Source organism: Talpa europaea (assembly GCF_964194135.1).
Source record: "Talpa europaea genome assembly, chromosome: 1".
Taxonomy (NCBI): domain Eukaryota; kingdom Metazoa; phylum Chordata; class Mammalia; order Eulipotyphla; family Talpidae; genus Talpa; species Talpa europaea.
The window spans coordinates 4,155,021-4,179,141 of record NC_140073.1 but is presented as its reverse complement, the minus strand read 5'-3'; the positions used below and the strand labels follow the sequence as shown (position 1 = coordinate 4,179,141).

Sequence of the window (24,121 nt, the reverse complement as noted above, 5' to 3'; positions counted from 1 at the left end):
TCGGAGCAGCACCGGTGCGTCATTTCCGCCCTCACCTTAGGCCCCTCAGGGAAGGGGCGGGCCCGAGCGGCGGGCGCGCTGCTTGAGCGTCACTTCCGGTGAGTCTGTCGGGAGAACGGCAACATGGCCCTAAACGGCGCCGGTGAGGGCTTGGGCTGCGCGGGCCTATTGCTGCGGGGTACGGGAGGCAACCCGCTGGGGCGAGACCCCCCGGCCCCTTGTGCCTCTCTCCCCCCAGAAGTCGACGATTTCTCCTGGGAGCCTCCGACCGAGGCGGAGACGAAGGTGCTGCAAGCGCGACGGGAGCGGCAGGATCGCATCTCCCGGCTCATGGGTGACTACCTGCTGCGTGGTTACCGCATGCTGGGCGAGACGTGCGCGGACTGCGGGGTGAGGACACACTCGGGACGTGGGATGCGCGAGGGGGCCGAGGATCCGGCCGCACGGCCCCTCCCCAGCTTTCCCCTCTCTACCCCACGGCCCGTCGTCTCACCCCTGCCCCGGTGCTTTCTGGCTCCTAGACGATCCTCCTCCAAGACAAGCAACGGAAAATCTACTGCGTGGCTTGTCAGGAGCTCGACTCAGACGTGGATAAAGATAATCCGGGTGAGGGGCCGAGCGTGGTTGGTGGAGAAGCGTGTTGATACAGTGGGTGGGGCGGGGGACAGGGCGCTTTCTCTGTCAGCTCTGGAGAGGGCCATTAATTCAGTGAGAGCACCAAACGTTTTCTGTGTGCCATTCCCTATGGGAGAGTTCAAGCTCAAATCCGGATTAGTCCTGATGGGGGAGATGAAGCAAAAGCATAAATAACTCTTAATACAAAGAAGAAAATGGTCTTATAGAGGGTCAAGGGAAACATCTCAATCACAGGAACGGTTAAGGAAGTGACTCAGGATTTTGGTGGGCAGGTATCTGACCATTCTACCTACTTTCTCCTCTTTTAGCTCTGAATGCCCAGGCTGCCCTCTCTCAAGCTCGGGAGCACCAGCTCGCCTCTGCCTCGGAGCTCCCCTTGGGCTCTCGACCCACTCCTCAGCCCCCTGTCCCCCGCCCAGAGCATTGTGAGGGAGCTGCAGCAGGGCTCAAGGCAGCCCAGGGACCACCCCCTCCTGCTGTGCCTCCAAATGCAGATGTTGTGGCCTCCACACAGGAGGCCCTCCTGCAGAAATTGACCTGGGCTTCAGCAGAGCTAGGCGCTAGCACCTCCCTGGAGACTAGTATCCAGCTGTGTAGCCTCATCCGGGCTTGTGCTGAGGCCCTGCGCAGCCTACGGCAGCTGCAACACTAAAAAACCCCTCCTGAGAAAAACCTCCAGAAAAACAGCTGTTCCTCTTGTGTGGTTTGTTCTTTTCTTGCTTCTGGGAGTGCATGTCGGCTCCAGCTCTACTTGCCTCTCCTTTTCCCTGCTTTTGGCCTCGCACCCAACCCCTGTCAGCTCTCTTTGATGCCCTGAGGGATGACTTGAGCTTGTTTCTGCTGTTTCCCCAGAGCAGAGGATCAGGAGGGGGCTGGGGAAGAGGGCTTGGAGATGGACCCTGCAATCCCTCAGCCACTCAGTTCTCATTCCCCACCCTTAAGTGGGATTCCGGGTTCCAGGTCCCTTGATAGCTTCTCCTTCCTCAGAGCATCCATCCATCCTGTGCCATCACCCTGCCCCACCCCATGCCTCTCCCAGGCACTCAGACACTGACAGGTTGTCAACTTGGACCTTAGGAACCAAGTATGGCCTTAAAGTGTCCTGTTCCTTTTCTGTCCCTTTCCTTGGGAGTTATTGGGCAGAGTAACTAAATAGCGGGGAAGAAGCAAAAGGAGCTATGACGGGATCGCTCCCGCGCTCTGGGGCTCTTCCCTCCATCCCGTTTTGTGTCCTCAACCTCTCCCTGGCCCTCGGGTTGTGGCGCTGTGCGGCCCCAAAGCCATTGCCCTTTTAAGAGAGGCCCCGCCCACCCGGGGCGGGCAGGGGCGGAGTCGGCGGAGTCGGGAAGGAACAAAGCGCGGCCTGCGGGCGGCGGCTGGGCTCGGCCGGCGGGGCCTGCGGGGCCTGCGGGCGGCGGCCCCGGCGGCGAGTCGGAGGGGACGAGTCGGCGGCATCGCGGTCCGCGCCGGCCGGGCCATGAATGGGCTGCCCGTGGCAGAGGCGCCGGGCGGCGCGGGCTGCGCCCTGGCCGGGCTTCCGCCGCTGCCGCGCGGCCTCAGCGGGCTGCTCAACGCCAGCGGGGGCTCGTGGCGGGAGCTGGAGCGCGTCTACAGCCAGCGCAGCCGCATCCACGACGAGCTGAGCCGCGCCGCCCGCGCCCCGGACGGGCCCCGCCGCGCCGCCGGCGCCGCCACCGCGGGCCCCGCCGCCGGAGCCCCCGGCCCGCGCCGCCCTGTCAACCTCGACTCGGCGCTAGCGGCGCTGCGCAAAGAGATGGTGAGTCGCCGGGCGGCCGCGCGGGGGAGGGCGCTGTCGCTGAGCTCGGGGCCCCTGGCCCAGGACTGCTGGCCTGGGGCTCGCCGCACCCGCAAAGGCGGGTTTCTGCTCACGCCAGTAGCTGCCGTGCCGTTTCAACGGCTTCGTTCCTACCGTTTCACGCTCCCCTGCTAGCTGAACGCCGTCCCCGTTGTGCAGAGGCGGGCCCGTCACTTTGCCTAAAGAGTTACCGTTTGGGGGGATCTGATGTCCACGAAAACTGTGCTAAGGAAGGTGTGGGAAGATGGAATATGGGCCAGGCCAGGGGGTGACCTCGACCCCAACCCCAGCCCACCCTCAGTCTTTTGCAGGTGGGGCTGCGGCAGTTGGACATGTCCCTGCTCTGCCAGCTGTGGGGCCTGTACGAGTCAATCCAGGACTACAAGCACCTGTGCCAAGACCTGAGCCTGTGCCAGGACCTGTCCTCCTCCCTGCACTCAGACAGCTCCTACCCACCTGATGCCGGCCTGTCCGATGACGAGGAGCCTCCCGATGCCAGCCTGCCCCCAGACCCGCCACCCCTCACTGTGCCTCAGACGCACAATGCCCGCGACCAGTGGCTGCAGGATGCCTTCCAGATTAGCCTCTGAAGTGTCGGGGAGGCAGGGGACGTGCATGCCCGCAGCAGGCTCAGAATCTCAACCCTCAGCAAGTGCTCAGATGGTAGTGCCTGCTTTTCCTCACAGCAGCTCCCTTCATAGGCGGCAAGGCCCGAGACCCCAGAGGCAAAACTGCCAATCCTCCTAATCTGGGTTAGCTGGCACTGAGGTGGGCACCTCAGCTACACAGCCTCTGCCCGTGGTACTGCTCCCACACCTGTGTGCCCCGATGTGGCCACCCTTCAGTCTGGTGGTGGGCCCCACGCATCTCGCCTCCGTGGCTTCTCGACTTGGGACGAGTGTCCGGCTCCCGACTCCCTTTCAACCTTTTGCTGCTCTTGGCAGCTGCTGGCTCAGGGGCATCCCACCTCCGGTCCCTGGTGCCCACTGCTCTAGACCGGGGCTCCAGAACCCATTCCTGCGCCCACCCACGGCCGGGAGGGTCCGTGCTGGATATTTAAGTGTAGGGGCGGCCCCCCGGGCGCTAGATGAATAAACCTCTCAGCGATCCTGTGTTCCGACTGCCTGGCTCCTGGCGGGAAGCTAGCGGGTCTCGGGCAAGTGCGGCCCCGCGCTTCGCCGGCAGGTGGCGCCCGAGGCCCCCGAGTGGAGACGGGCTTGGCGGCGGCGGGGCGCGAGTCCTCCGGCCGCCGGCCCTGAGCGCGCGGAGGGGTGACTGCGGCCGAGTCACTTCCCCTCTCTGGCCCGAGGCCTGGGAGCCCAACCTACCCCCCTCGCCTAGGGCTTTCCTGGCCTGCGGGGAAGGAAGGAGCCGCCCATCTTGAGAAGAGAAACTTTCCACCCCGAGTGGGGGTGGAGTTGGGGCGGCGCAGGAAATGGGTGGGCCGGAGCCGGCGGGCCGAGGGGCCCCTCGGCGGGGAGGGGGAGGCGCCTCCAGGAAGGCCCGGGATCCCGCGAGGGCCTGCGGGTGGGGAAGAAGCCGCAGAGGCGGGCGGGGTGAAGTTCCCGCGCCCCGGCCTCCCCAGGGCTCGGCTCGGCCCCGGAGAGGGGTGCGGAGCTCTCTGCGCGGCGCTGCGGCGGCGGTGAGGGGCGCCGGGGCCCCAGACACCCCCAAACGCACTTAGTCTCGTGCCGATGGCCGGGCCCCCGCAGCGCGCACCTCGAGGGCCGCGAGTGGAAGGGCCGCAGCGCGGGCCCAGGGGAGAGGCCTGCGCGCCGGGGACGCCGTGCTCGGGCCTGGCGCAGCGGGCGGCGCCGCCACAGCTTCGGCGGGGACGGGGGGGGGGTGCTGAGGCGACACACAGGCTCCGGCTGCTCGGCCGCCGCCCTCGGCCCCCTGGAGACGGCTCAGCCGGCGCCCCTGCCCGGTCAGATGCCCTGCTCGGGCCGAGGATCTGTCCGCGCCCACTTCGGCCCGTTCGCAAACCCGACCGGCGGCCGCGGGGGGGACGCGCGGCGCGTGCCCGGGCGGGTCTCCCCGGCGACACCTGCTGCGCCTCCGCGGGGCGGGCCGGCGGCTCCGCGATAAGGGCGCTAATCTGGGTGTGAACAGCGCGGCTCACGCCCCGGGCCAGGCTTCCCGGGGAGCGGAGCAAACTCTGCGTCGCGATAACGGGCTCCGCGGCAGGAGACCCGGGGCCTGGGCCCCGCTCCGGTGCATCCTCGCAGTCACCCCGGTTTCACAGGCAGAAGCGTCAGAGTCAGTGCTCGGCCCAGGGTCACGGCCCGCCGCAGGCGGCCGGCGGACGCTTGGCCCGTCGTCCCTGGACAGCCGAGGAGTCCGCAGCGGAGACCGGCCAAAGGGGGGCCCCCTCGGAGGCGCCCCCGCGGGTCTCTGCGCTGCGGCTTCCCGCTTCCGAGGGCGTCGGTGTCGGCAGGCGTCGCCCCGTCGCGGGTGCCAGGCCGGCTCCGTGGCCAGACTCGCGGGGCGACCCTGCGCCAGCCCCTCGCCTTCTGGGTCGCTGTCCCCGGCCGGCGCAGCGCGGCGCCACGACTCACCCCCAGGGCCGGGCAGGAAGGGAGGCGCCGCGCGGCGGCCGAGAGGGCGGCACCGAGTTGCGGGGCTCCCCAGCCCCGGCCCCCCACACGGCCGGCGCCGCGGCCCCGGCACCCCCGCCCCCAGCCCCAGTCCCAGCCCCAGCCCCAGCCCGCGGTGGCGCGAGGCCCCGGAAGCCCGGGCGCCCCGCCCCGCCCCCGCCCGCGCCCCCGCCCGCGCCCGGCCCCCGCCCCGCGGAGCCCCGCCCGCCTTCCGACGGGGGGTGCGGCTCCAGGAAACGGCGCGCTCGCCGCTCGGCGCTCCGCGACCCGGCGCGCCCCAGACGACCCCGCGACTCCGCCTGGCCACCCGGCGGGCCTCGGCGGCCCCGGATCCAGGCCTCGGACACCTCCGCCCGGACGGGGCGGGCGGCGCGGACGGGAGCCCCGGAGGCCATGGGCGCCCGGGTCGGGCCGGCGGTCGCGGGCCAGCGGGAGCCCCGGGTCTGAGCGGCGGGTGGCGGGCCTGGCGGGGCCATGACCTCCGTGTGGAAGCGCCTGCAGCGCGTGGGCAAGCGGGCCGCCAAGTTCCAGTTTGTGGCCTGTTACCACGAGCTGGTGGTGGAGTGCACCAAGAAATGGTGAGTGGCACGGGACACGCGGGGGCTCCCCAGATTTCTGGGATCCCAGCTTTGGAGCCTTGAGACAATCCTGCCTCCAGCCCACTGCCCAGAAGGGTCCCCACCCTGCCTTGGGCCCTGGTGTCCCAGCCATGAGATTCAAAAGTGCCCTTGCAGCCTGTGGGGCCCGCAGAGTTGAGAGGTGTGGGCAGCTTTCGGGGTGAAGGAGTCAAGACTTCCAGGCCTGAGAGTCCATCTGTGCCTGAGAATCAGCTACACTCAGCTCCAGGTGGTTGGGGCCAGAGGGATGGCGCAGGGTGCTGTGGGAAAAGGGAGCAAGTTTTAAGGTCCCTGGCATGGGGGCTGGGGCAGCAACTTCCATGGAACTTAGTCCAGCTGCCCCCACCTCCCCTGCCCGCTGGTCAGCTGGAGTGGGCCCTTGGAGGTTGAAGCTGCTCCACCATGTCCTTAAAAGGGGAAACTGAGCACCGAGAGGGATGAGGAGGGAGGCGGGAGTTTGGGGGCCTGGAGGGCCTCAGAGGCTGTGGGGGCCGGGAGGCGAGGGCCTGGGGAACGCCAGGTGGAAGAGCAGGAGAGATACGCGAGGGGGTGTGGGACAGTCGGGACTGCTGAAGGGCCCAGGGGCATCTTGTTCTCAGCCCCCCCCCCCCCCCCCCCCCCCGTAGCTGCCCGAGCCCCTGCGTCACACCCTAAATATACGCTGGCTGGTGTCAGCTTCCCTTGGCTGGATTAGGGCACAGCTGTGGGGGCCTCATTGGCCAGGCGGGGCTAAATTTAGGCTCCCAAGGGGAAGGGCTGCCCTGGCAGGAAGGGACCATGGTGCTCAAGGGGAGGGAAGGAGCAGGGGCTGGGGTCCCCTGGGCGACTGCCTTAGCCTGGTGTTGACAGGATCAGCCGGGGACTGGGCCTGGGTGGGCCTGGTCACAAGGCTTGGGGCTGGGACTTGAACTCTGGCTTCTGCCTTTTGCCTTCTGCCCCAGTATCAGGGTGAGGCCAGAGGGACACCAGGCTTGGCCTCGGAAGGCATGCCGAGGGTGAGGGCAGTGGCCACGCGTCTGAGTCACAGGGGGTAGGCAGGGCCTCCCGGAGCCCAGGTTAGGACGCTGCCTGGCCCAGGTCGCAGCTCCGCAGGCGGGCGTGCACAGCTTGAGTCAGACTGCCCGGCCAGGCCCCACCCTCCGTAGGCACCCTGGTTGGTTTCCCTTTTCTGGGAAGGCCGCCCTTGCTCGGCCACTGCCTGCAGTTTGGGGCCAGGGAGGATGGCCTGGCGCTGGGCCAGGGGCTCAAGCTCAGCTGTGTGGCCTTCCCAGGCTCCAGCATCTCTGGGCCGTGGCATCCTCTGGGGTGAATAGGAGACCGCTGAGCCCTGCTCCGCCCCCAGCAGTGAGCCCGCTGAGCCCTGCTCTGCCCCCAGCAGTGAGCCCGCTGAGCCCCAGTGTCCTGGAACTGAGTGGATGCAGGCAAGAGGGCCCTTGTGCTACCCTTGGCCTGGTGGCCCCCCTCAACCGTGCCCCACCTCCTGGCAGTTGGCCCCTCTCAGCAAAGGGCCCCTCTCCCCCAGGCCCAGCCGTGTGCCCGCCTGCGTGCTGGACTGTGCCCTCTGTGCTCTCACTGTCTCCTCCGAGTCTGCCCTGGCATATGCAGTTCAACTTAGATGGCACCTTCTGGAAGTCTTGTGGGCCCTGCAGAATTCGGGTCCAGGGTTCTGGGTGTGAGAGGTTGGAAGCATGGCTGACCCGCTGGGCCCCTGGGCTCGGCAAAGGGTTGGGCAGGGAGGGTCCTAATCACGAGCTGGTCCTGCGCCGCTCTACCCGCCCCCCAACTCTGACCCACACCTCAGGCCTCACGCCCTTGCACTGCCACCCGGTCTCCCTGGAGGCCTCCTCCCCGGGGCCTCGCCTGGCCCATCCCTCTCTCACCGCCTCTGCTCAGACCCCCGACCTCAGGGCGGCCCAGCGGCTCACTCCTGACCTCTGTGGTCAGCTGTTCATTTCTTTCCTTCTCCCCCTGGTCCTCAGCCCCAGCAGGTCACTCCTCTCCTTTGCTCTGCTCTGCCCCTCCCAGCAGGGCGTGTGCTGTGCACCCCAACACACTCTCGACCCGGGGCTGCTTCTCTCCCTGCCTCCGAGTCAGTGTCTCGCTGGGCCCTCGCTGTGTCTGTGTCTCCGGGGCGGCTGCCTCTGCACCGGCTGCCTCTCCCGTCCTCACAGCCCATGCGGTCTGGGCCTTTGCCCTCTGCCCCTGTCCCCACCCTGCCTCTGCCCCACCCTGCTCCACTTGGGCCCCAGATAAGGGATGGCCAGCCTCTTTGGGGGGAGGGGGGCCCTGAGAGAGATGGGGAGGTTCAGTGCCTCGCTGAATAGCCCCTGTCTGCCCTCGCGCCCCCCAGGCAACCAGATAAGCTGGTGGTGGTGTGGACACGGCGGAACCGGAGAATCTGCTCCAAGGTGGGAGAGGACGTCAGCAGGGGTCCGGGTTTTAGGGGGACTCGTGGGACGTTTGAGGATGGTGGGTGGTGGAGGAGTGGAGGCTCGGTTCAGATCAGAACCCACAGAAGGGGGTGCTGGACGGGGTCAAGGTTGGAGACGAGGCCTGGGGAGCAGGGGGAGTTACGATCTGGTGAGCACTCACACTGCCGTTGTAGGCCCACAGCTGGCAGCCGGGCATCCAGAACCCATACCGGGGCAGCGTGGTGTGGATGGTCCCTGAGAATGTGGACATCTCCGTGACCCTCTACAGGGTGAGTCTTTGGTGATCGCGCCCTGGCGAGCTCTCCCTCCAAGCAGGCAAGAACCAAGGCCCAAGACCGAGCATGGCAGTCGGTGCGGGGCTTCTCGGAGTGAGCGCCCCGGGAGGTCTGCCTGGAGGAGGTAGCACTTACCCACCACATGTCATCTAGAGACAGCTGCAATCTGGAGGAGCTGGGCGGGCCAGCCCCCACCCAGCACTTCCCGAGGCAGGCCCTTCTCCCTGCGCTGCCCCCACCCAGAAGCCCTTTGCGCCCTCTCCCCAGGACCCCCACGTGGACCGGTACGAGGCTAAAGAGTGGACGTTTATCATCGAGAATGTGAGTGCCTAGGGTGGGCTGTGGCCTCGCGTCTCGGGGGCCGAGGAGGAACAGCACTGATGCTCCTTCCTGGCCCCCAGGAGTCCAAGGGTCAGCGGAAGGTGCTGGCCACGGTGGACGTGGACCTGGCCCGCCACGCGGGGCCCGTGCCTGCCCAAGTCCCGCTGCGGCTGCGGCTGAAACCCAAGTCGGTGAAGGTGGTGCACGCCGAGCTGAGCCTCACGCTCTCGGGGGTGCTGCTGCGGGAGGGCCGTGCCACGTGAGTGCCCACTGCCCTCCTTGGCCCTTGCCTGAGAGCTGTGACCCCAGCCTCACCTGCCCGCTGCCCTCAGGGATGACGACATGCAGAGCCTGGCCAGCCTCATGAGCGTGAAGCCCAGCGACGTGGGCAACTTGGACGACTTTGCCGAGAGTGACGAGGAGGAGGCTAATGGCGCGGGGGCCCCTGACGCCCGGGCTCGTGTGCCCCAGCCAGGTGGGCTGCCAGCCTGCCGTGGATTGAGAGCAGGAGGGGGGATAACGGTGCCACAGCCACAGCCGGTTGGGGCAGTGTCAGCAGCCGCGCGCCCATGAGGGGAGCTCCCACCCCAGGAGTCCGCACCTGCGTGGCCACTCTGACCGCCCAGGCCTGCCCTGGGCACCCCAGGGCATCCCAACTGCTCAACCCAGTCCTGCAGGCCGGGTTCCCAGGCCTCTCCATGACTGCTTCCGCCTGGGACAGTTGGACCAGAAGCACAGAGTGGGGCTGCAGCCCCAGCTCCCCCACCCCCCCACGCCTGGTCACTGGATTCCTCGTCCCTCCCATGGCTGGTTAAGGCTTTTCCCTGTCCTCCTGGTTCTCTCTCTCTCTCTCTCCATCTTGAGCCTGTCTCTTCTTGAAGGCAGGGGTGGTGCCCTGAGGCCGGGGTGTTTAGGTAGACTCAGGTAGACCCAGGTAGATCCAGACTCTAGTGGCGGGGGTGTCGGATCTGCAGGGTCTGCCCTGGGCTGACACTGCCCCCCACCCCTTCCCCATCACCTACTCCAGATCCCTCGCGGGAACTGCAGACACTTTGCGAGGAGGAGGAGGAGGGTCGAGCAAGGCCCTGGCAGGCAGGTAAGGCCCAGGCGGTGGTTGGTGGTGGGCACTGGACCTCAAGTCACAGGGCCCAGCCCTCAGTGCCCCCTCCCTGCTTTGCCTGCACCCCAGCTGCCAGCCCTTCTAGTGCTGAGGAGACCAGCCCAGCCTCTGTGAGTGCCCCAGCGCTGCCAGCCAGGGCCTCCCGGGGCCAAGGGTCAGAACCAGCTACTGTAGCGGGGGGCCAGGTGGGGCCTCAGGCCCCCAGGCCCCCAGGAACCCCACCGGAGACAAGGTAAGCTCTGGGAGCCGCCCCAACCCCGGTCCCTACTGGAAAGTTGCCTTTCCGGTGCCCCAGCCCACAGTCAGAAGGGTGGGGACACGGCTGGGAGTGGGGAGCAAATGAGCCCCCGCAACACCTCCTCTTGGTCTTTCCTCAGGTCTTCAAGACAGCTGGGTCAGGATGTGGCCCCCACCCCGGCCCCCCGGCTCCGGAAAGGCTCTGATGCCCCCGGGCTCCCAGCCCCCCGAGGGAAACACGAGGCTGCAGAAGCCTCAGGGGCTCCCGCTGCAACAGCGGGTCCTGCTGAGGCGACCCAGGACCGGGCAAGCCCTCAGGAAGGAACCGAGACCCACGGAGCAGGGCAGAGCCCAGGCGCTGAGGACCGAGGCTCCAGAGACTTTCAGGGGGAGCAGACACCCAAGGCTGAGGAGGGAGACACGGGGGACAGACCGGAGCTTAGTGGAGTAGACGCTGAGCATGGGCCAGAGGTCAGGGAGGGGTGCACTGAGTGTCCGGAGGTCAGAGCTGGGGGCGCTGAACAGAATTCAGAAGTTAGCCTAAAGGGTGCCGAGCAGAGCTCAAAGGTGAGACCTGTGGGCACTGAGGGGCCAGCGGCTCCAGGGGTAACATGTGAAGCAAGAGCCAAGGGGATTCCTGAGGCTCCTCCAAGGGGTCCAAGGGGCTCTCAGGGAAAGATGGGGGTCAGGACCAGGGACGGGGCTCCCATAATCCTGGGCCCACCCCCAGCAGAGCCTGCAGGGCACTCTGGGCATCTTGGTGACCTCAAAGGGACCAGGGCTGCTGCAGGCCAGGAGGGAGAGAGTGCAGAGGTGAGGGGCAGAGCCCCTGGTATCGGGGGGACAGGCCTGGAGCAGGTCCCCTCTGTTGGAGAAGCAGATGCCGGGCCCCAGGTGAGCAGGTCTCAGGGGCCCCCCTCAGCAGTTGGCCAGGGGACAATATCTAGTGGTCTGGGGATTTGGGGGGTAGGAACTGGGGATTTGAAGCTCCTGGGAACAGAGACTGTGGAGGCAGAGGTATTGGTGGCCCAGGAGACAGAAGTGCTGATGTTCCCAGAGATAGAGACTAGGACAGCAGAAGCTGAGATACTGAGGGCCCAGAAGACACAGGCAGAAAGGTCAGGGCTCCTGGGGTCAGAGGGTGCTGGGATAGCAGAGTCTGAGGGACTGAGGACCCTGAAAACAGAGGCTGGGGGCTCAGGAGTTCTGGGGACAGAGACTAGGATGGCAGTGACTGAGCTATCTGGGCCCCGGGTGATATCTGGGGACTCAGGGATACTGAGGGGAGAAGCTAAGATAGCAGAATCTGAAATACTGGGGGTCCAGGAGACAGAAGTAGGCAGTTCTGGGGTGCCAGGGAGAGAGGCTGAGATATCAGGAACCCAGAAGACAGAGGGGAGGGGTTCAAGGACAGCAGGGATGAAATCTGAGGCAGCAGGCGTCCAGGAAACACAGGTAGCGGGTTCCAGGGTTCCAGGATTTGAGACAGCAGACAATGAGATATTGGGGACCCAGAAGATAGCAGCTGAGGGTTCAGTGGCCCCAGGGATAGAAGCTGAGACAGCAGGAGCCCAGGAGACGAAGGTGAGGGATCTGGGAGTCTCCAAGCCGGAGGTTGGGGTCACAGAGGCTGAGAGATTGGGGACTCAGCAGACAGAAACTACACTCTTTAAGGTTATGACTTTGGGGGCCCAGAAAGCAGAGTCTGAACCCTGGGGGACCCTCAAATATGGGGGTTTCGCTAAGCATGGAGTTTTAGGATCCCAAGAAACAGAGGCGGAAACTACAGTTTTGAAGGTGCAGGAGGCAGAGGCTGGTATTTTAGGGGGTTCAGAGGCCAAATCTGGGATTTGGGGGGCCCAACAAGCAGAGGTAGAGCTCTTAGGGCCTCCAGAGAACCAATCTGATATTTCTGAGGCCCAGAAAGCAGAGGCTGCTGTCTCAGAAATCGAGAAGGGAAAAGCAGTGGAGGGAAACCTCCAAGAGTCCAGCCGAATTGAGGCGCAGGCGACCAAGGGGGCAGGGGCTGGGGTGCCCAGGCCCTCGGGGGCCTCTTCCCCAGAGGAGCCTGAAGAGGACAGAAGGCTCCCGGGCAGCCAGGTAGGGATGGGGGCCGCCGAGGACCCAGCCTGTTGCTTTCCACTAACCTGGGCTGGGCGGACGGCGGCTCTGCATGGACCCACCTGGTGCTCAGGGCAGGGGCTCAGCTACCAGGAGCCCCACGCCTCTCAGGATGCCCCCCCCACCCCTGCCTTCCCTGCGCTGCATGGAGCGGGGACCCCCCAGCTGATTTTCGGGGCTGACCTTGAGGTGTGGCTGCTGGTGACTTTTGACCTTGCCTGGGGGCCAGACCTTGCAGGTGACCTCGGTAGTTAACCCTGGAGCTGAAGACCCTTTTGCGCAGGCGACCAGAGGCTCTGGGCCATGGTCCTGGTGACTCCTGCGGACTCCCAGCTCGGCTGTTTTGTGCCCAAGGGGCAGAGGGCACGGGTCCCTCATGCCCATTCCCTGAGCCCAGCTCTGTGTCCCCAGGCGCCAGCTTCCCTGGTCAGCTCCAGCCAGTCCCTGCTGGAGTGGTGCCAGGAGGTCACCGCTGGCTACCGTGGCGTCCGGGTCACCAACTTCACCACATCCTGGCGAAACGGTCTGGCGTTCTGTGCCATCCTGCACCGATTCTACCCAGAGAAGATGTGAGCGCTAGTGGGCATGGGAAATGTGGGGGGTGGCGCAAAGAGGGCACTGGCTGCAGCCCCTGACCCGAGCTCTCTCTGCAGTGACTTCGCCTCCCTGAACCCTCTCAACATCAAGCAGAACAACAAGCAGGTGAGACGGTAGCAGCCTGGAGGGAAATCTCTGCAGCCCCCCCACTGGCCCCAGATTGGGGTTCGGCCTTCAGTCTGTAGGAATCTGTGGGCGGCAGCACCCCAGCAGTGGCTTTTGAAATCCTGCCACTTTGGACTCTTTTGCTCATTAAAATTTTCATTTTACATAGTTCAGTTATATTTTAAGCTTTTTTCCCTTAGATTTTCCAAAACCCCCTTAGGTGTGGGGTTGCTAGGTAACGCGGGGGCGGGCCCTGCGGCTAGACGTCCCCCCAAAACAGGGTGAAGGCGTTGTCGGCAGACCCTGGGTGCGAGTCCCAGGACCCCCGCCCGGGTGCCCGGTGGGGCGGCCGCGCCGCTGACCCCGGCGCCCCTGGGTTCCTAGGCCTTCGACGGCTTCGCGGCCCTGGGCGTGTCGCGGCTGCTGGAGCCGGCGGACATGGTGCTGCTGTCCGTGCCCGACAAGCTCATCGTCATGACGTACCTGTGCCAGATCCGCGCCTTCTGCACCGGCCAGGAGCTGCAGCTGGTGCAGCTGGAAGGCGGCGGCGCGGCCGGCACCTACCGCGTGGCGAGCGCCCAGCCCGGCCCGGCCGAGGACCTGGACGCCGGCGACCTGGCGCAGCGGCTGCGGGAGCACCGGGCGGAGGAGCCCGAGCTGCCCAAGGAGGCCGCGAGCCGCGCGGACGGGCCGGCCCCCGAGGCCCCCTCCAAGGACCCCGCGCCCGAGGCCGCCCAGGACGCGCGCCCCGCCGAGGCCCCCGCCGAGGCCCCCGGAGCCCAGGCCTCCGCGACCCCCGCCGAGGGGCTGGTGAACGGGGCGCCGGGCCCCGGGGGCGGCGTGAGGCTGCGGCGGCCGTCGGCGAACGGGGAGGCCGCGCCGGTGCCCCCGCCGCGCGCGCACGGCTGCTTCTCCCACGTGCGCGACGCCGACCTGCTCAAGAAGAGGCGCTCGCGGCTGCGGAACAGCAACTCCTTCTCCGCCGACGACCCCGACGCCGGAGCCTGCCCCGCGGTGAGTGTCCCCGGCGTTGGCTCAAGGGCTGGTGCGGGCCCCCGGGGACCCCAGGGCCGCAGAGAGGGGGCGGCCCTGCTGGGCTCAAGCGGCCCTTTCCCGGGGAGGGAGCAGGTGCAGGCGAAGAGGCCCCTGGCCAGGTCAGGGACACCTGAGCCTCTGCTGCCAGCCTCCGAGTCTGCTGGTGGTTTCAGCTGTGCGTCCCTTTGTGGAGTCACGTTCCCGAAAGCCCCCCCACTCAGCTCAGGGCTCTTCGGGGACTGTCAGGGGGCTCTCAAGGGCCCCCCAACCCCCAAATTCTCTGTCTTGGATTTTTTTTAAAAAAAGATTGATTTATTTATACATGCACTGGGTACAGTCAGAAGCGCGGGAGGGCGAGAGAATTCACCAGAGCCAGAGCGGGGAGCAGAGCAGGCAGAAGGACCGAAGGACACTGCTGAGGGGAGCAGCGGGCGGCAGGGGAGGTCTGCGCGCCATGCGGGACCCTCACCAGGGGCAGGGGATCTAACTGGCTGCTGCAGAGGCTGTGGGCAGCTTCGCAGCCCAGCGCTTAACCACTGAGCCACCAGGGGAGGCCCCTCTGTCTTTGATTTTTAACTCCAGATGCCAGAGGCCAGTTTCCCTTCATTTCTGATAATGGAGATAGGAGGCCCAGCTGGGTGCCTATGGCTCCTCACCCCAGCATGTCTGTGGCCCCCCACACCTGCAGGTCTGTGGCCCCCATCTCTTGCAGTCCCCCAGGGTGTCAGGGGGTCACTCCACCGAAGGGGAGATGGTCCCAGAGAGGGAAGAGATTGTCTCAAGGACACATAGCAGCTGGGGTGCTGCCCACTGCACTGCTCTGCAGGCTGCCCCCAGTCTTTGGCTGCCCGGGGTGGACCCCTGAGTTCTAAGGAACAGTGGGAATAAACTGGGAAAGGCTTTCTGGAAGAAGCAGCCACGTCAGCTAGCTGCTGAGTTGGGCAGGGTTTTGCAGGTGAAAAATGGCAGGGGTGTGGGGGCGGGTTCTCCAAGGGAGGGACCCACTCAACCCAAAATGTGGCAGCAGGAATGCTCAGGTCTCCTGTGGGGACTGGCCGATCACCCATAAGGCCCACAGGCTTGGAGAGCAGAAGCCTGGAGTGTGGGTCAGGGGCGCAGCCTCTGGGCAGGCACCCCTCAGAGACATGGGAGGCAGGACTCAGGGGCACAGCCTCCCAGGCCTGTCCTTTGGCCTCTGGCCACAGTCTCGTTAATGTGTTGGTGGCCTTTTAAATCTTGAAGGAGCGGCTCCCTCCTGTACCCTTCTGGGCCCAAGCCCCCAGCATCTGATCCTTCCAAGCCAGGTGCCCCTCCAGCCCTTGTGCCACAGGAAGCACTTGAACCCAGGGACTGGAAGGGACTCTCCCTCCTGGCCATCCCTGTACCTCTGCAGTGGGAGGTGGTCAGGCCTGGCTCTACCTGTGGGAGCTCCCAGAATCCTGGACTGAGGTGAAGTCAGGTACCTTGAAGCTGGGGCGGGGCTGAAGCAGGAGGGCAGGGTGCATTTCATGCAGCCCAGGAAGGCTTCTTGGAGGAGGGGCTACACATGAGGGTGTGGAAGGGGAATTTGGGTCACACAAGAGGAAGCATTGGAATTCCCATCAGTGCTGGCATGAGTAAGCTCAGTTGTTGCTGAGGTTGGGGTTTCTCCCCTCTCTTGCGTCTGCCTGCTTTGGCAGTGGAGGCCTCTGTCTGTCTGGCCTGTCCCCAGGGCCCCTCCCTGCTCCTCATCATGATGCCTGTCTCCCAGGGAGGAGTGATTACCCCATTTTACAGGTGAAGAGTCCATACAGGTGTGAATACAGATTCTGAGCCTGAGTTCGTTTTTTTTTTTGAAGATGTATTTTATTTATTTATGCATACAAGAACTGGGGTGCAGGCTAGAGGTGCTGGGGGGGTGAGAAGATTCACCAGAGACAGAGTGGGGAGCAGAGCAGGAGGATCTACTGAAATATGCTGTCAAGGGGAGCAGCGGGCAAGGTAGGAGAGGTCTGCCGCACTGTGTGGGTCAGCCCCCTGGCCGGGGACTGCACTCATTCCGCAGTGGCTGGTGCTAGCTTGATAGTGCTAAGTCTCTAACCCCCGTGCCACCAGCGAGCCCCTGAGCCTGAGTTCTTAAATGGCCCAGCACTAATAACTGGCTGTGTGACCTTGGGCAAGCTCCCTAAACCCTCTGCGCTCTTGCCCTGAGGATGAGGCCCATGAGCGCTCTCTCCAAGTGGCATCGAGGCATCTCTGCAGGGTGCTGTCACAAAGGGAAATCATGTTTCTCCCCAGAGGCCTTTTTTTTTTTTTTAAGATTTATTATTTATTTATGCATACAAGAACTGGGGTACAGGCCAGAGATGCAGGGGGTGAGAGGATTCACCAGAGACAGAGCAGGGAACAGAACAGGCAGACTGAGTGAAATACACTGCTTAGGGGAGTAGTGGGCGAGACAGGAGAGGTCTGCTGCGCCACGTGGGTTTCTCTCTGACCAGCCAGGGATGGAACTCGTGCTGCAGAGGCTGCGGATTGCTTCATAGTGCGGTGCTTAACCCCTTGTGCCACCAGGGAGGCCCCCGGAGGCCTTTTTGGAGCCCTGCAATCCCAGGTGTCTCTGGGCTGGCATTTCTCCCCCATTTATGTTCAAGGACACAGGGACCTGGTGGGTGGGACTAGCCCAGTAGCAAACAGCAAATGGGTGGCCAGGCCTGGGGGCAGCCTTTGGATCATACAGCCCCAGGCCCCAGGCCAGGTCCCCTGTGAGCCTCTCTCGAAACCTCAGCTTCCTCCCCTGTGAAGTGGGGATGATGTGGCTCCTGCCTCACAGGCTGTTGAGAGAACGAAATAAGTTAGCAGGGCCCAGGGTTCTGTGCCTAGCACATGAGTGTTTTACAGATGTCAGCACCTGCTGTTCATCCAGGCTCCCTGGGCACGTTCTCTGGGCTTATTCTGTCTGCCGGTGTTACCTCTGGCAAGGGAGCCCTGGGTAACCAACTGCATGGTGGGGTGGGCTAGGGATCGGAGCTGTGATGGGGGAGGCCCAGGAGGTGGTGGTGGGAGCCAAGGGGCCTCTGGAGGAGGCGAGGGGAACCGGGTCATGGAGACCTACTTGGTGCCTGGGCTGCGGAAGTGCTTTGGGGAAGTGAAAGTCTGTCACTGTGGCTGGAAGGAGGCATCTGGGTGGGGTTTGGGGTGGTAGGACTTGAGATGGGAGCTGGCAGTAGGCCTTGGCGATGGGGGGGGAGGGGAAGCGTGCTGGGGAGAGTGACACCGTCCAGTAAAGGTTTTAGGAAGACTCCTCAGTTGTGACTTGAGGGTAAGAGCCGCCGGGAAGCACGTGTGGCCTCTGGGTGGCACTGTCCTGGCCCCGGGCCAGAGAAATGGCACCTGAGTGGGGCGAGTGGGGCTATCCAGGGCTGCCTGGACACAGCTTGGAGGCACAGCTCTGGCTTCTGGGAAGCCACACGTGAGCAAACCCCCTCCCCAGTCCCTGGAGCCCTGTCCTGGCACAGTGTTGGTGGCAGGTGCAGAGAGACACAGGGTGGGGCCGTTTAACCCCTCTCACCCTGCACAGGCGGCTGGGGCAGGAGCCATCAAGGGGGTCAGGCTATCAGCGGAGCTGAGAGTTGGGGGCTCCCGGGGGATGACAGTCCCAGCAAGTTGCCAGGACCGGGCACATGGGAACCAACCCTGCCCTTCCAGGCTAAAGGGGCAGGTCGTGCCAACCTGTCCTGTTGACTTCTGTGAGGAGCCCAGCTGGTGTGGGAGCTGATAAAGCAGGAGGGCGCCCCCTTTTGGCCAGGAGCTGGAGGTGCTGGCTCAGGATGCTCACCTCAGATGGTTTCAGTTTCACTGTGAGGGGGGTTCTTGCCATGATGGAGGTGCCAGCAGTAGGTGACAGGATTCAGAGGTCCCCTGAGGGGGTTCCGTGGAGGAGGAGGGAAGAGAGGGAAGGAGAGGTTCCACCTGGAGCCTTCACGCCCTACTCTCACAAAGCCCCGCGAGGCCCAGGAACCAGGATATCCGAATGTGAGGCTGGGAGAGTGAGTTTCAGGTGCAGGGGCCAGGGAAGGCTCAAAGCCTGGGCTTTGCTAGAGGAGGCACTTTTGGGGGATGAGGGGAGTTCTGTGCTTCCAGGACTGGAGAAGCAGCAAGCTAGCAGGGCCTGGAACTGAGGGCCCCTCTTCTCCAACAAGTGTGAGGCTCCAACTGCGCCTAGGTGGAGCTTCGGGGAGCCCCTCCAAGCCCTCACTGGCCCCTTCCTCCACAGGAAGGCCTGAGCTCTGACCCCAGCCCTGCCCCTGGCCTACCCACTGTCACAACCCCACCGCTGCCCCCTGGTGAGTAGTTCAGACCCAGCTCAGCTCAAGCTGTGCACACAGCCTGAGTTGGGGACCTGTGTGGGCAGGTGACAGTTGGAGGTGGCTTAGTCTGGTATCTGTCTGCAGGCGGAAGTTCCCCCTCGGAGGAGCCACCTCCTAGCCCAGGGGAGGAGGCTCGGCTGGTAAGGAGGGCCGAGGGGGAGGAGCTGACGGGTGGGCTGACAGGTGAGCTGACAGCTGGGCTGCTGAACCCTCCCTGTCCCCTGCCCCCAGCAACGCTTCCAGGACACCAGTCAGTACGTGTGCGCAGAGCTGCAGGCCCTGGAGCAGGAGCAGCGGCAGATCGACGGGCGGGCCGCTGAGGTGGAGAAACAGCTAAGGAGTCTCATGGAGTCAGGTGAGGCGGCCATCTTGGAGCCCCCCAGTACCTGCCCTGCTCCTCCTGGCCTTGGGGGCAGTGGGAGGAGGCAAGGCTGGGGCAAGCCCTGGGCAAGCTGGTGCACTGCGGCCCTGAGCCGGGAGCAGCTTGCTAGAGGCACACAGCTCTGGTTTCTGGGAAGTCGCAAGGGTGCAGGCCCCCTCCCCAAACCCTGCACCCTGCTCCCCACCCCAGGGCTAGGGGCCATCCTGTGACAGCCCCGGCCCCGCCTGCTGCAGGTGCCAACAGACTGCAGGAGGAGGTGCTGATCCAGGAGTGGTTCACGCTGGTCAACAAGAAGAACGCGCTCATCCGGCGGCAGGACCAGCTGCAGCTGCTGTGAGTGCACCTGCCTGCCGCCCGGGGCGCAGCGGTTTGCTTAGTGCTAGTCACCGCTTCTTTCTAGAAAGAACTCCTTGAAAAATGGCTCAGCCAGCTCAGATTTTTAGATTTTTCTATCTAAAAATCCCATCTAAGGCGGCCATGCCTTAGGCTGTCACTAGTGAGAAAACCGAGGTAGGGCCAGAGGCACACGTGGCTCGGGAAGGTCAGTGTTGAGTGCAGCCTCCTGCCCGTTTCTTTATCGTAGGGAAAACTGGGAGGCCCACGGGCATCTGGGCTGCTTTCCTGAGTGGGGTGAGAAGCCACTGCCCTGGGGGCCTGCGAGGTCTGGCAGGTGGAGGCCATGTTGTCTCCCTTTTGCATCAATTTTCAGAATCACTTTAGGCCCCTGCTTGCTGCTCACGAGTAACGTGGATCCCGTGGATCCCGACGGGTTGTTTCTTTGTAAAAAAAAAAAAAAAAACAGGCGTGGGGGAGACGGTGTAAACACCAGCGATTGGACCGGAGTGGGGGGAAGGGGGCTGGCACTGGGGGGAAGCCTTGGGTGAGGTGGGGGCCGGCGCATCAGGGGCCGGCACTGCCCCCATCCCCTCTGCCTGACCTGGAGCCCCGCCCCGCAGCATCGAGGAGCAGGACCTGGAGCGGAGGTTTGAGCTGCTGAGCCGGGAGCTGCGGGCCATGCTGGCCACGGAAGGTGGGGCGGGGGCCGCGCGGGGCCGGACGCAGGGCGGGCAGGGGCCCCCCCGCGCCGGCGCGTCCTCACCCCCGGCCTCCTCCGCTCTCAGACTGGCTGAAAACGGCCGCGCAGCAGCACCGGGAGCAGCTCCTGCTGGACGAGCTGGTGTCGCTGGTGAACCAGCGCGACGAGCTGGTCCGGGACCTGGACCACAAGGAGCGCATGTGAGTGGCCCCGCCGCGCTCGGCCAGGTGCGGGCGGGGCGGCCGGCGGCGGGGTGGGTGCGGGCCCGAGCTCACGCCTTGACCGCCCTGCTCCCCAGCGCCCTGGAGGAGGACGAGCGCCTGGAACGCGGCCTGGAGCAGCGGCGGCGCAAGCTGAGCCGGCAGCTGAGCCGGCGCGAGCGCTGCGCGCTGAGCTGAGGCCGCGCCTGGCCAGTCCCCGCCCCCTGGGCCGGCTCAGACTTCGGCCCGCAGCTTTGCCTCCCGCCGCCGCGCCCGCGAGCGCCGCTCCAGCCCCGCGCTCCCGAGCACCCGGGGCCGCGTGAGACCTCCAGGGCCTGGAGCTGGAGAGCAGACCCTCGGCCCCGACGGACCGCAGGGGCTGGACGGCCGCGCCGTCGGGCCTGTATTTATTCATGCGTGTGAGTGTGTGTGCGCGCGAGTGTGTGCGAGGGGAGGGGAGCTGAGGGCCCCGGGGCACCCCGCAGAGCTCCTCCCTAGACGTGGGCCTAGATGCCCGCCAGCCCTGGGGAGTGGGGTGGCCCGAGGCTGCCGCGCGCCGCCTCCGCCCCTTCCTGTTCTCCCCAGCAATAAAGTCAGACAAGGATACACCCGCGCAGCCTGTTCTCTTGACCACCGGGCTTTCAATAGAAGGAAGCGGGTGGATCTCGGGCTGATAAGGTTGTCTGGGATCCATAATGGGGCTGTGCCCGCGGGGGAGGTTCCCAGATGCCAGTGGAGGCTGGACCTGAGCCTTGGAAGGATGATACATGAGGAGGGTTTGGACAGGGAACTGGGGGGCTGGGGTTGTAGATCTGGGTAGGGAAGTCCCTTTCCAAAGAGAGGAACACAGGCTTGGTCGGTGCCCAGTTTCTTTTTTATTAACACAGCTTCCCCAGGCCCTCACCCCCACCCTACCATCTCGGAGGCTCTCCAGCCGCTCCCTGCTGCTTCCTCCCAGGCTTCTCTGCCAGGAGCAGCTTGGCTCCATCACCTGACACCTGTCAGCAAGCTGGGGCCTGCTCTGACGCAGCAGCTGTGGAGGGCAGGGTGCTCAAAGCCAGTTCGTCCTGGCTTAGGATGCCACCCTGGTCCTCAGCGCTCGGAGGGACGCTGGACCCGAAGAACTTCACCATGGCACGGACCTGTGGCAGCTCTGAGATGGTCTCCACGGCCAACAGCATGGCCAGGAGCCCCAGGAGCAAGTAACCTGGGGAGGAGAGGTTGCTAGGCAGCTGTTGGGGTGCCAGTGATGCACCCCACCAACCTCCCAGTGTGCTAACCCCTTCCCCCCAGCACCTAGTGCCACTCACAGCCCTCTTAACACAGCCACCAGGGGGGAAGGGGGCTCTTGTGGACTCCAGTGGTACATGGGACCCTAGGGCAGGGCTCCACCCCGTCAGGCTCAGTCTCCCCAGTGGCTTATGGGAGTTGTAGTCCAGGCTTCTCTTCCGGCCTCCCCTTCCCCTCATGCTCCTTAGTGGCTGGACTCACCGAGAAGTGCGAACTGGCCCAGATGGAAAAGCGCTGGGTGCAGGCCACGGCCTCTGCTGGGCAGCAGGTCCCCCAGGCCGATGGTGCTGAGTGAGCCGAAGCAGAAGTAGACAGCTTCCAGCAGGCTGCTGTCGCCCTGCACACTCCACAGCACCACAGCTGGCAGCAGCACGAAGGTGCCAGCCACGAGCAGGCCCAGTCCGGCAGCCTGCAGCAGCGCAGCTCTGGCCGGTGCCAGCTGCCAGCGGGCAGCTACCCAGGCACACGGGCAGCTGAACAGGGGCAGCAGGCAGTGGCGCAGTGTGGCCACAAGCACGAGTGAAGCCGGCAGCCCCAGGGCTGCGAAGACCACGCAGAAGGCCTTGCCACCTGCTGACAGTGGGGCCATGTGCCCATAACCTGGGGAGGAAAAGAGCCGTAATGAGCACTTGGGCCTGTCTGCTGCGGTCCCCATGTCCCCCACTGCACCTCCGGCAGAAGGCTGCCCTCTGGTGGCCAAGATGGCTGCAAGCAGGCAGGCCCTGCTCCTCATGCTCTGGGGGGAGCTTGGACAAGTCCCTTGGCTTCCCTGGGCCACTGTTTGTTTTCTGGAAAAGGAAAGGATCGAAAGAGACAACTCCTTGGGCCTCTTGTAATGGGGACAATTCTGACCTGTCCCCGAGGGAGCTTGGCTGTTCTGAGCGGTTCCCCAGCTCGGCCCTTAACAAAGTATGTCCAAATCCACTAGGTGGAATGTCACCCACTTTCATCCCCCAAGGGGTATCGCATCACCCTGTGTTCCAAGACTGTGCTAAAGCCTGACTGCCCAGGCCCCACCCTTTGGTGGGGGAGGCAGGCAGAGGGCTCTGTCAAGACCCCTGAAGGGCTGTGAAGAGCAGGCTGTGGAGAGAGCATGAGAGCAGGCTGTGGAGGCTGGAGATGTGCAGAGGTGGGGAGAGGTGAGGACAAGGAAGTGGGATGTGCTGGGAGAACAGGATCAGCTAGACAGAGGTTGAAACACAAAAGCCTAGATGAGCCAGACGTGAGGCAAGAGGGAGTGGTGGGGAGTGGGGTAGACTGGAGAGCATGTGCTCTGCCCCAAAGGGCTGGCTGGCTGGCCCTGTTCCACTCCAGCCTGTATTTGCCTGGCAGGGCTACTGGCTCAGTGCAAGTAGGTTTCTGGAGTCCCCGAAAGAAATCAGAAATACAAATTTAATTAAAAAAAAATACTTGGATCCTTGGCAGGACAAAAAAATCAATAAAAACAACAACATCAAACACAAAAGAATCCCCAGGACTGTGCATCCCATTGTTTTATTTCTTTAGATCTTTGTATACACTGTTCCCTCTGCTAGGAATTCCTTCCTCCCTCAGCTCTGTGCCCTCTTGCCTTGTACCATCTCGCCAGGACTTCCGCCCCAAGAAGCCTCCCCTCGCGGCCCCCGCTCCCTGAGTCAGTGGTCCTCATCTCTACTTCCCGGCTGCGCTCCATTTCCCTTTCATGCCTCAATCCACCCCACACTACACGTTCCCTGCCTCCTCGCCTCAGGCCCACAGGGGCCAAGTACCTCTCCTGGGTCTCAAAGGGTGCCTAGGGGTGGGGCTGGGGAGGCCACACCCCTCCTGGCAGCTGAAGTTGAGGCACCAGTTGGGGTGTGTTGGTGTGGGGAGCCCCAGCTGTGATGTCAGGCCTAATGGGGCCTGGAATCTCTGTCACTTTGGGATGGGGGAAGGGGTGCACCCCCAGGAACCCCAGTGGCCACCGGATCCCCCTCCTGCCCGGCCGTCTGGCGGCCTTACCCGTGGTGGTGAGGATGCTGGCAGTGAAGAGCAGGGCTGAGGGCAGATCCCAGTTGCTGGCCTCTGAGCCATTGCCCAGGCCAGAGACCCCATGGGCCTGGGCCACCAGGGCGGTGCCCAGCAGCTCCTCCAGGGCCCCGGGGGGCAGGCAGTCCCCGTATTTCTCCTGGAAAGTGACCAGCTGGGCCCTGAGCTGGGCCTGGCGCCGGAGTGCTGACGGTCTCTCCAGGGCCTGGAGCACCACAGCCCCCAGCCCCAAGACCAGCAGGTGGGCCACAAGCAGCAGCCCATATCGGGCCCAGGGCCTCAGACCCCCCATGGTGCACTGCCAGGAGCCTGGGCGCCTTAGGAGCTGGCTGCTCCACCCGGGCACCTGGGAGGGGCCGGGCTGGGTGGGGCCAGGAGGAGGTGCCGTGTGGGTGGCTGGAGGGGGGAGCAGCTGAACACTGTTGAGGGAGGGCGAGCGGGCAGGAGAGGTGGCTCAGGCTTGGCGATGAGCTGGATCATCGCTCCCGGGTTCTAGGGCAAGAAAGGCCTGATTTGCTCAATTCCCTGCGGCTGGGACAGGGGGGTGGGTGGGGCAGGCGAGGCCCGGAGAGGTAAGGACCGGCTCCAGGTCCCACTGATGGGGCCGCGGGCACACTGGGTTCCGCGCGCTCCCGCCACCCGGAGCTTAGGTCCTGGGCCACCAGGCAAGAGGAGAGTCGCGTCCTTTCCCTCCCTCCCTCCCGGGGTCCACGGCAGGACCCGTCACGCGCCCCCCGAGGGAAGGCCCGGGGTGATGGCAGGGAGGCTTCCGGGGGAGGCAGCCAGGGCACTGCTCCTCGGAGGAGTGCGCTGCATCTGGGGCACCCGCCAGTCACGGTGGGGTGAGTGGGTGTGGTGCTGGGGGTCTGGCCATGGGGCGTGAGGACAAGTGGGACCCCAGGGTCCCCGTGGGGCGCTACCGGGCAGCAGTGGAGTCAGAGGGGAAGG

General features: G+C 64.8%; 4 protein-coding genes across 7 annotated transcripts; 3 read left to right on the top strand and 1 right to left on the bottom strand.

The window, feature by feature from the left end:
• Positions 1–123: 123 nt before the first annotated feature.
• Positions 124–1,288, top strand: ZNRD2 (zinc ribbon domain containing 2; the record flags this gene model as incomplete). 2 transcript variants are annotated; one of them, XM_084244347.1, is made up of 4 exons in its annotated part: positions 124–142; positions 239–390; positions 522–606; positions 945–1,288. In XM_084244347.1, the coding sequence occupies 4 exons, from the start codon at positions 124–126 to the stop codon at positions 1,286–1,288; spliced, it is 600 nt and encodes a 199-aa protein (XP_084100473.1). The 2 variants fall into 2 exon arrangements, with proteins under 2 accessions (XP_084100473.1, XP_084100472.1); XM_084244346.1 differs by having other exon boundaries at positions 124–390.
• An 825-nt stretch (positions 1,289–2,113) lies between these two features.
• FAM89B (family with sequence similarity 89 member B) lies at positions 2,114–3,530 on the top strand (the record flags this gene model as incomplete). Of its 2 annotated transcripts, none has more annotated exons than XM_084242874.1 (2): positions 2,114–2,413; positions 2,803–3,530. In XM_084242874.1, the coding sequence occupies 2 exons, from the start codon at positions 2,114–2,116 to the stop codon at positions 3,040–3,042; spliced, it is 540 nt and encodes a 179-aa protein (XP_084099000.1). In that variant the 3' UTR covers positions 3,043–3,530. The 2 variants fall into 2 exon arrangements, with proteins under 2 accessions (XP_084099000.1, XP_084098999.1); XM_084242873.1 differs by having other exon boundaries at positions 2,764–3,530.
• Positions 3,531–5,523: 1,993 nt separating this feature from the next.
• On the top strand, positions 5,524–20,137 carry EHBP1L1 (EH domain binding protein 1 like 1; the record flags this gene model as incomplete). Of its 2 annotated transcripts, XM_084253000.1 has the most annotated exons (19): positions 5,524–5,627; positions 8,017–8,074; positions 8,272–8,367; positions 8,641–8,694; positions 8,775–8,953; positions 9,027–9,169; positions 9,722–9,790; positions 9,884–10,046; positions 10,192–12,151; positions 12,584–12,741; positions 12,826–12,874; positions 13,259–13,888; positions 18,165–18,234; positions 18,343–18,398; positions 18,490–18,613; positions 18,874–18,973; positions 19,597–19,670; positions 19,762–19,876; positions 19,975–20,137. In XM_084253000.1, the coding sequence occupies 19 exons, from the start codon at positions 5,524–5,526 to the stop codon at positions 20,072–20,074; spliced, it is 4,302 nt and encodes a 1,433-aa protein (XP_084109126.1). In that variant the 3' UTR covers positions 20,075–20,137. The 2 variants fall into 2 exon arrangements, with proteins under 2 accessions (XP_084109126.1, XP_084109127.1); XM_084253001.1 differs by lacking the exon at positions 10,192–12,151 and having other exon boundaries at positions 9,884–9,999.
• A 740-nt stretch (positions 20,138–20,877) lies between these two features.
• KCNK7 (potassium two pore domain channel subfamily K member 7) lies at positions 20,878–23,543 on the bottom strand (the record flags this gene model as incomplete). The annotated part of the gene is made up of 3 exons (XM_084246994.1): positions 23,147–23,543; positions 21,368–21,766; positions 20,878–21,083 (listed from the first exon to the last, which is right to left on the bottom strand). The coding sequence occupies exons 1-3, from the start codon at positions 23,463–23,465 to the stop codon at positions 20,878–20,880; spliced, it is 924 nt and encodes a 307-aa protein (XP_084103120.1). The 5' UTR covers positions 23,466–23,543.
• Between the last annotated feature and the right edge of the window lie 578 nt (positions 23,544–24,121).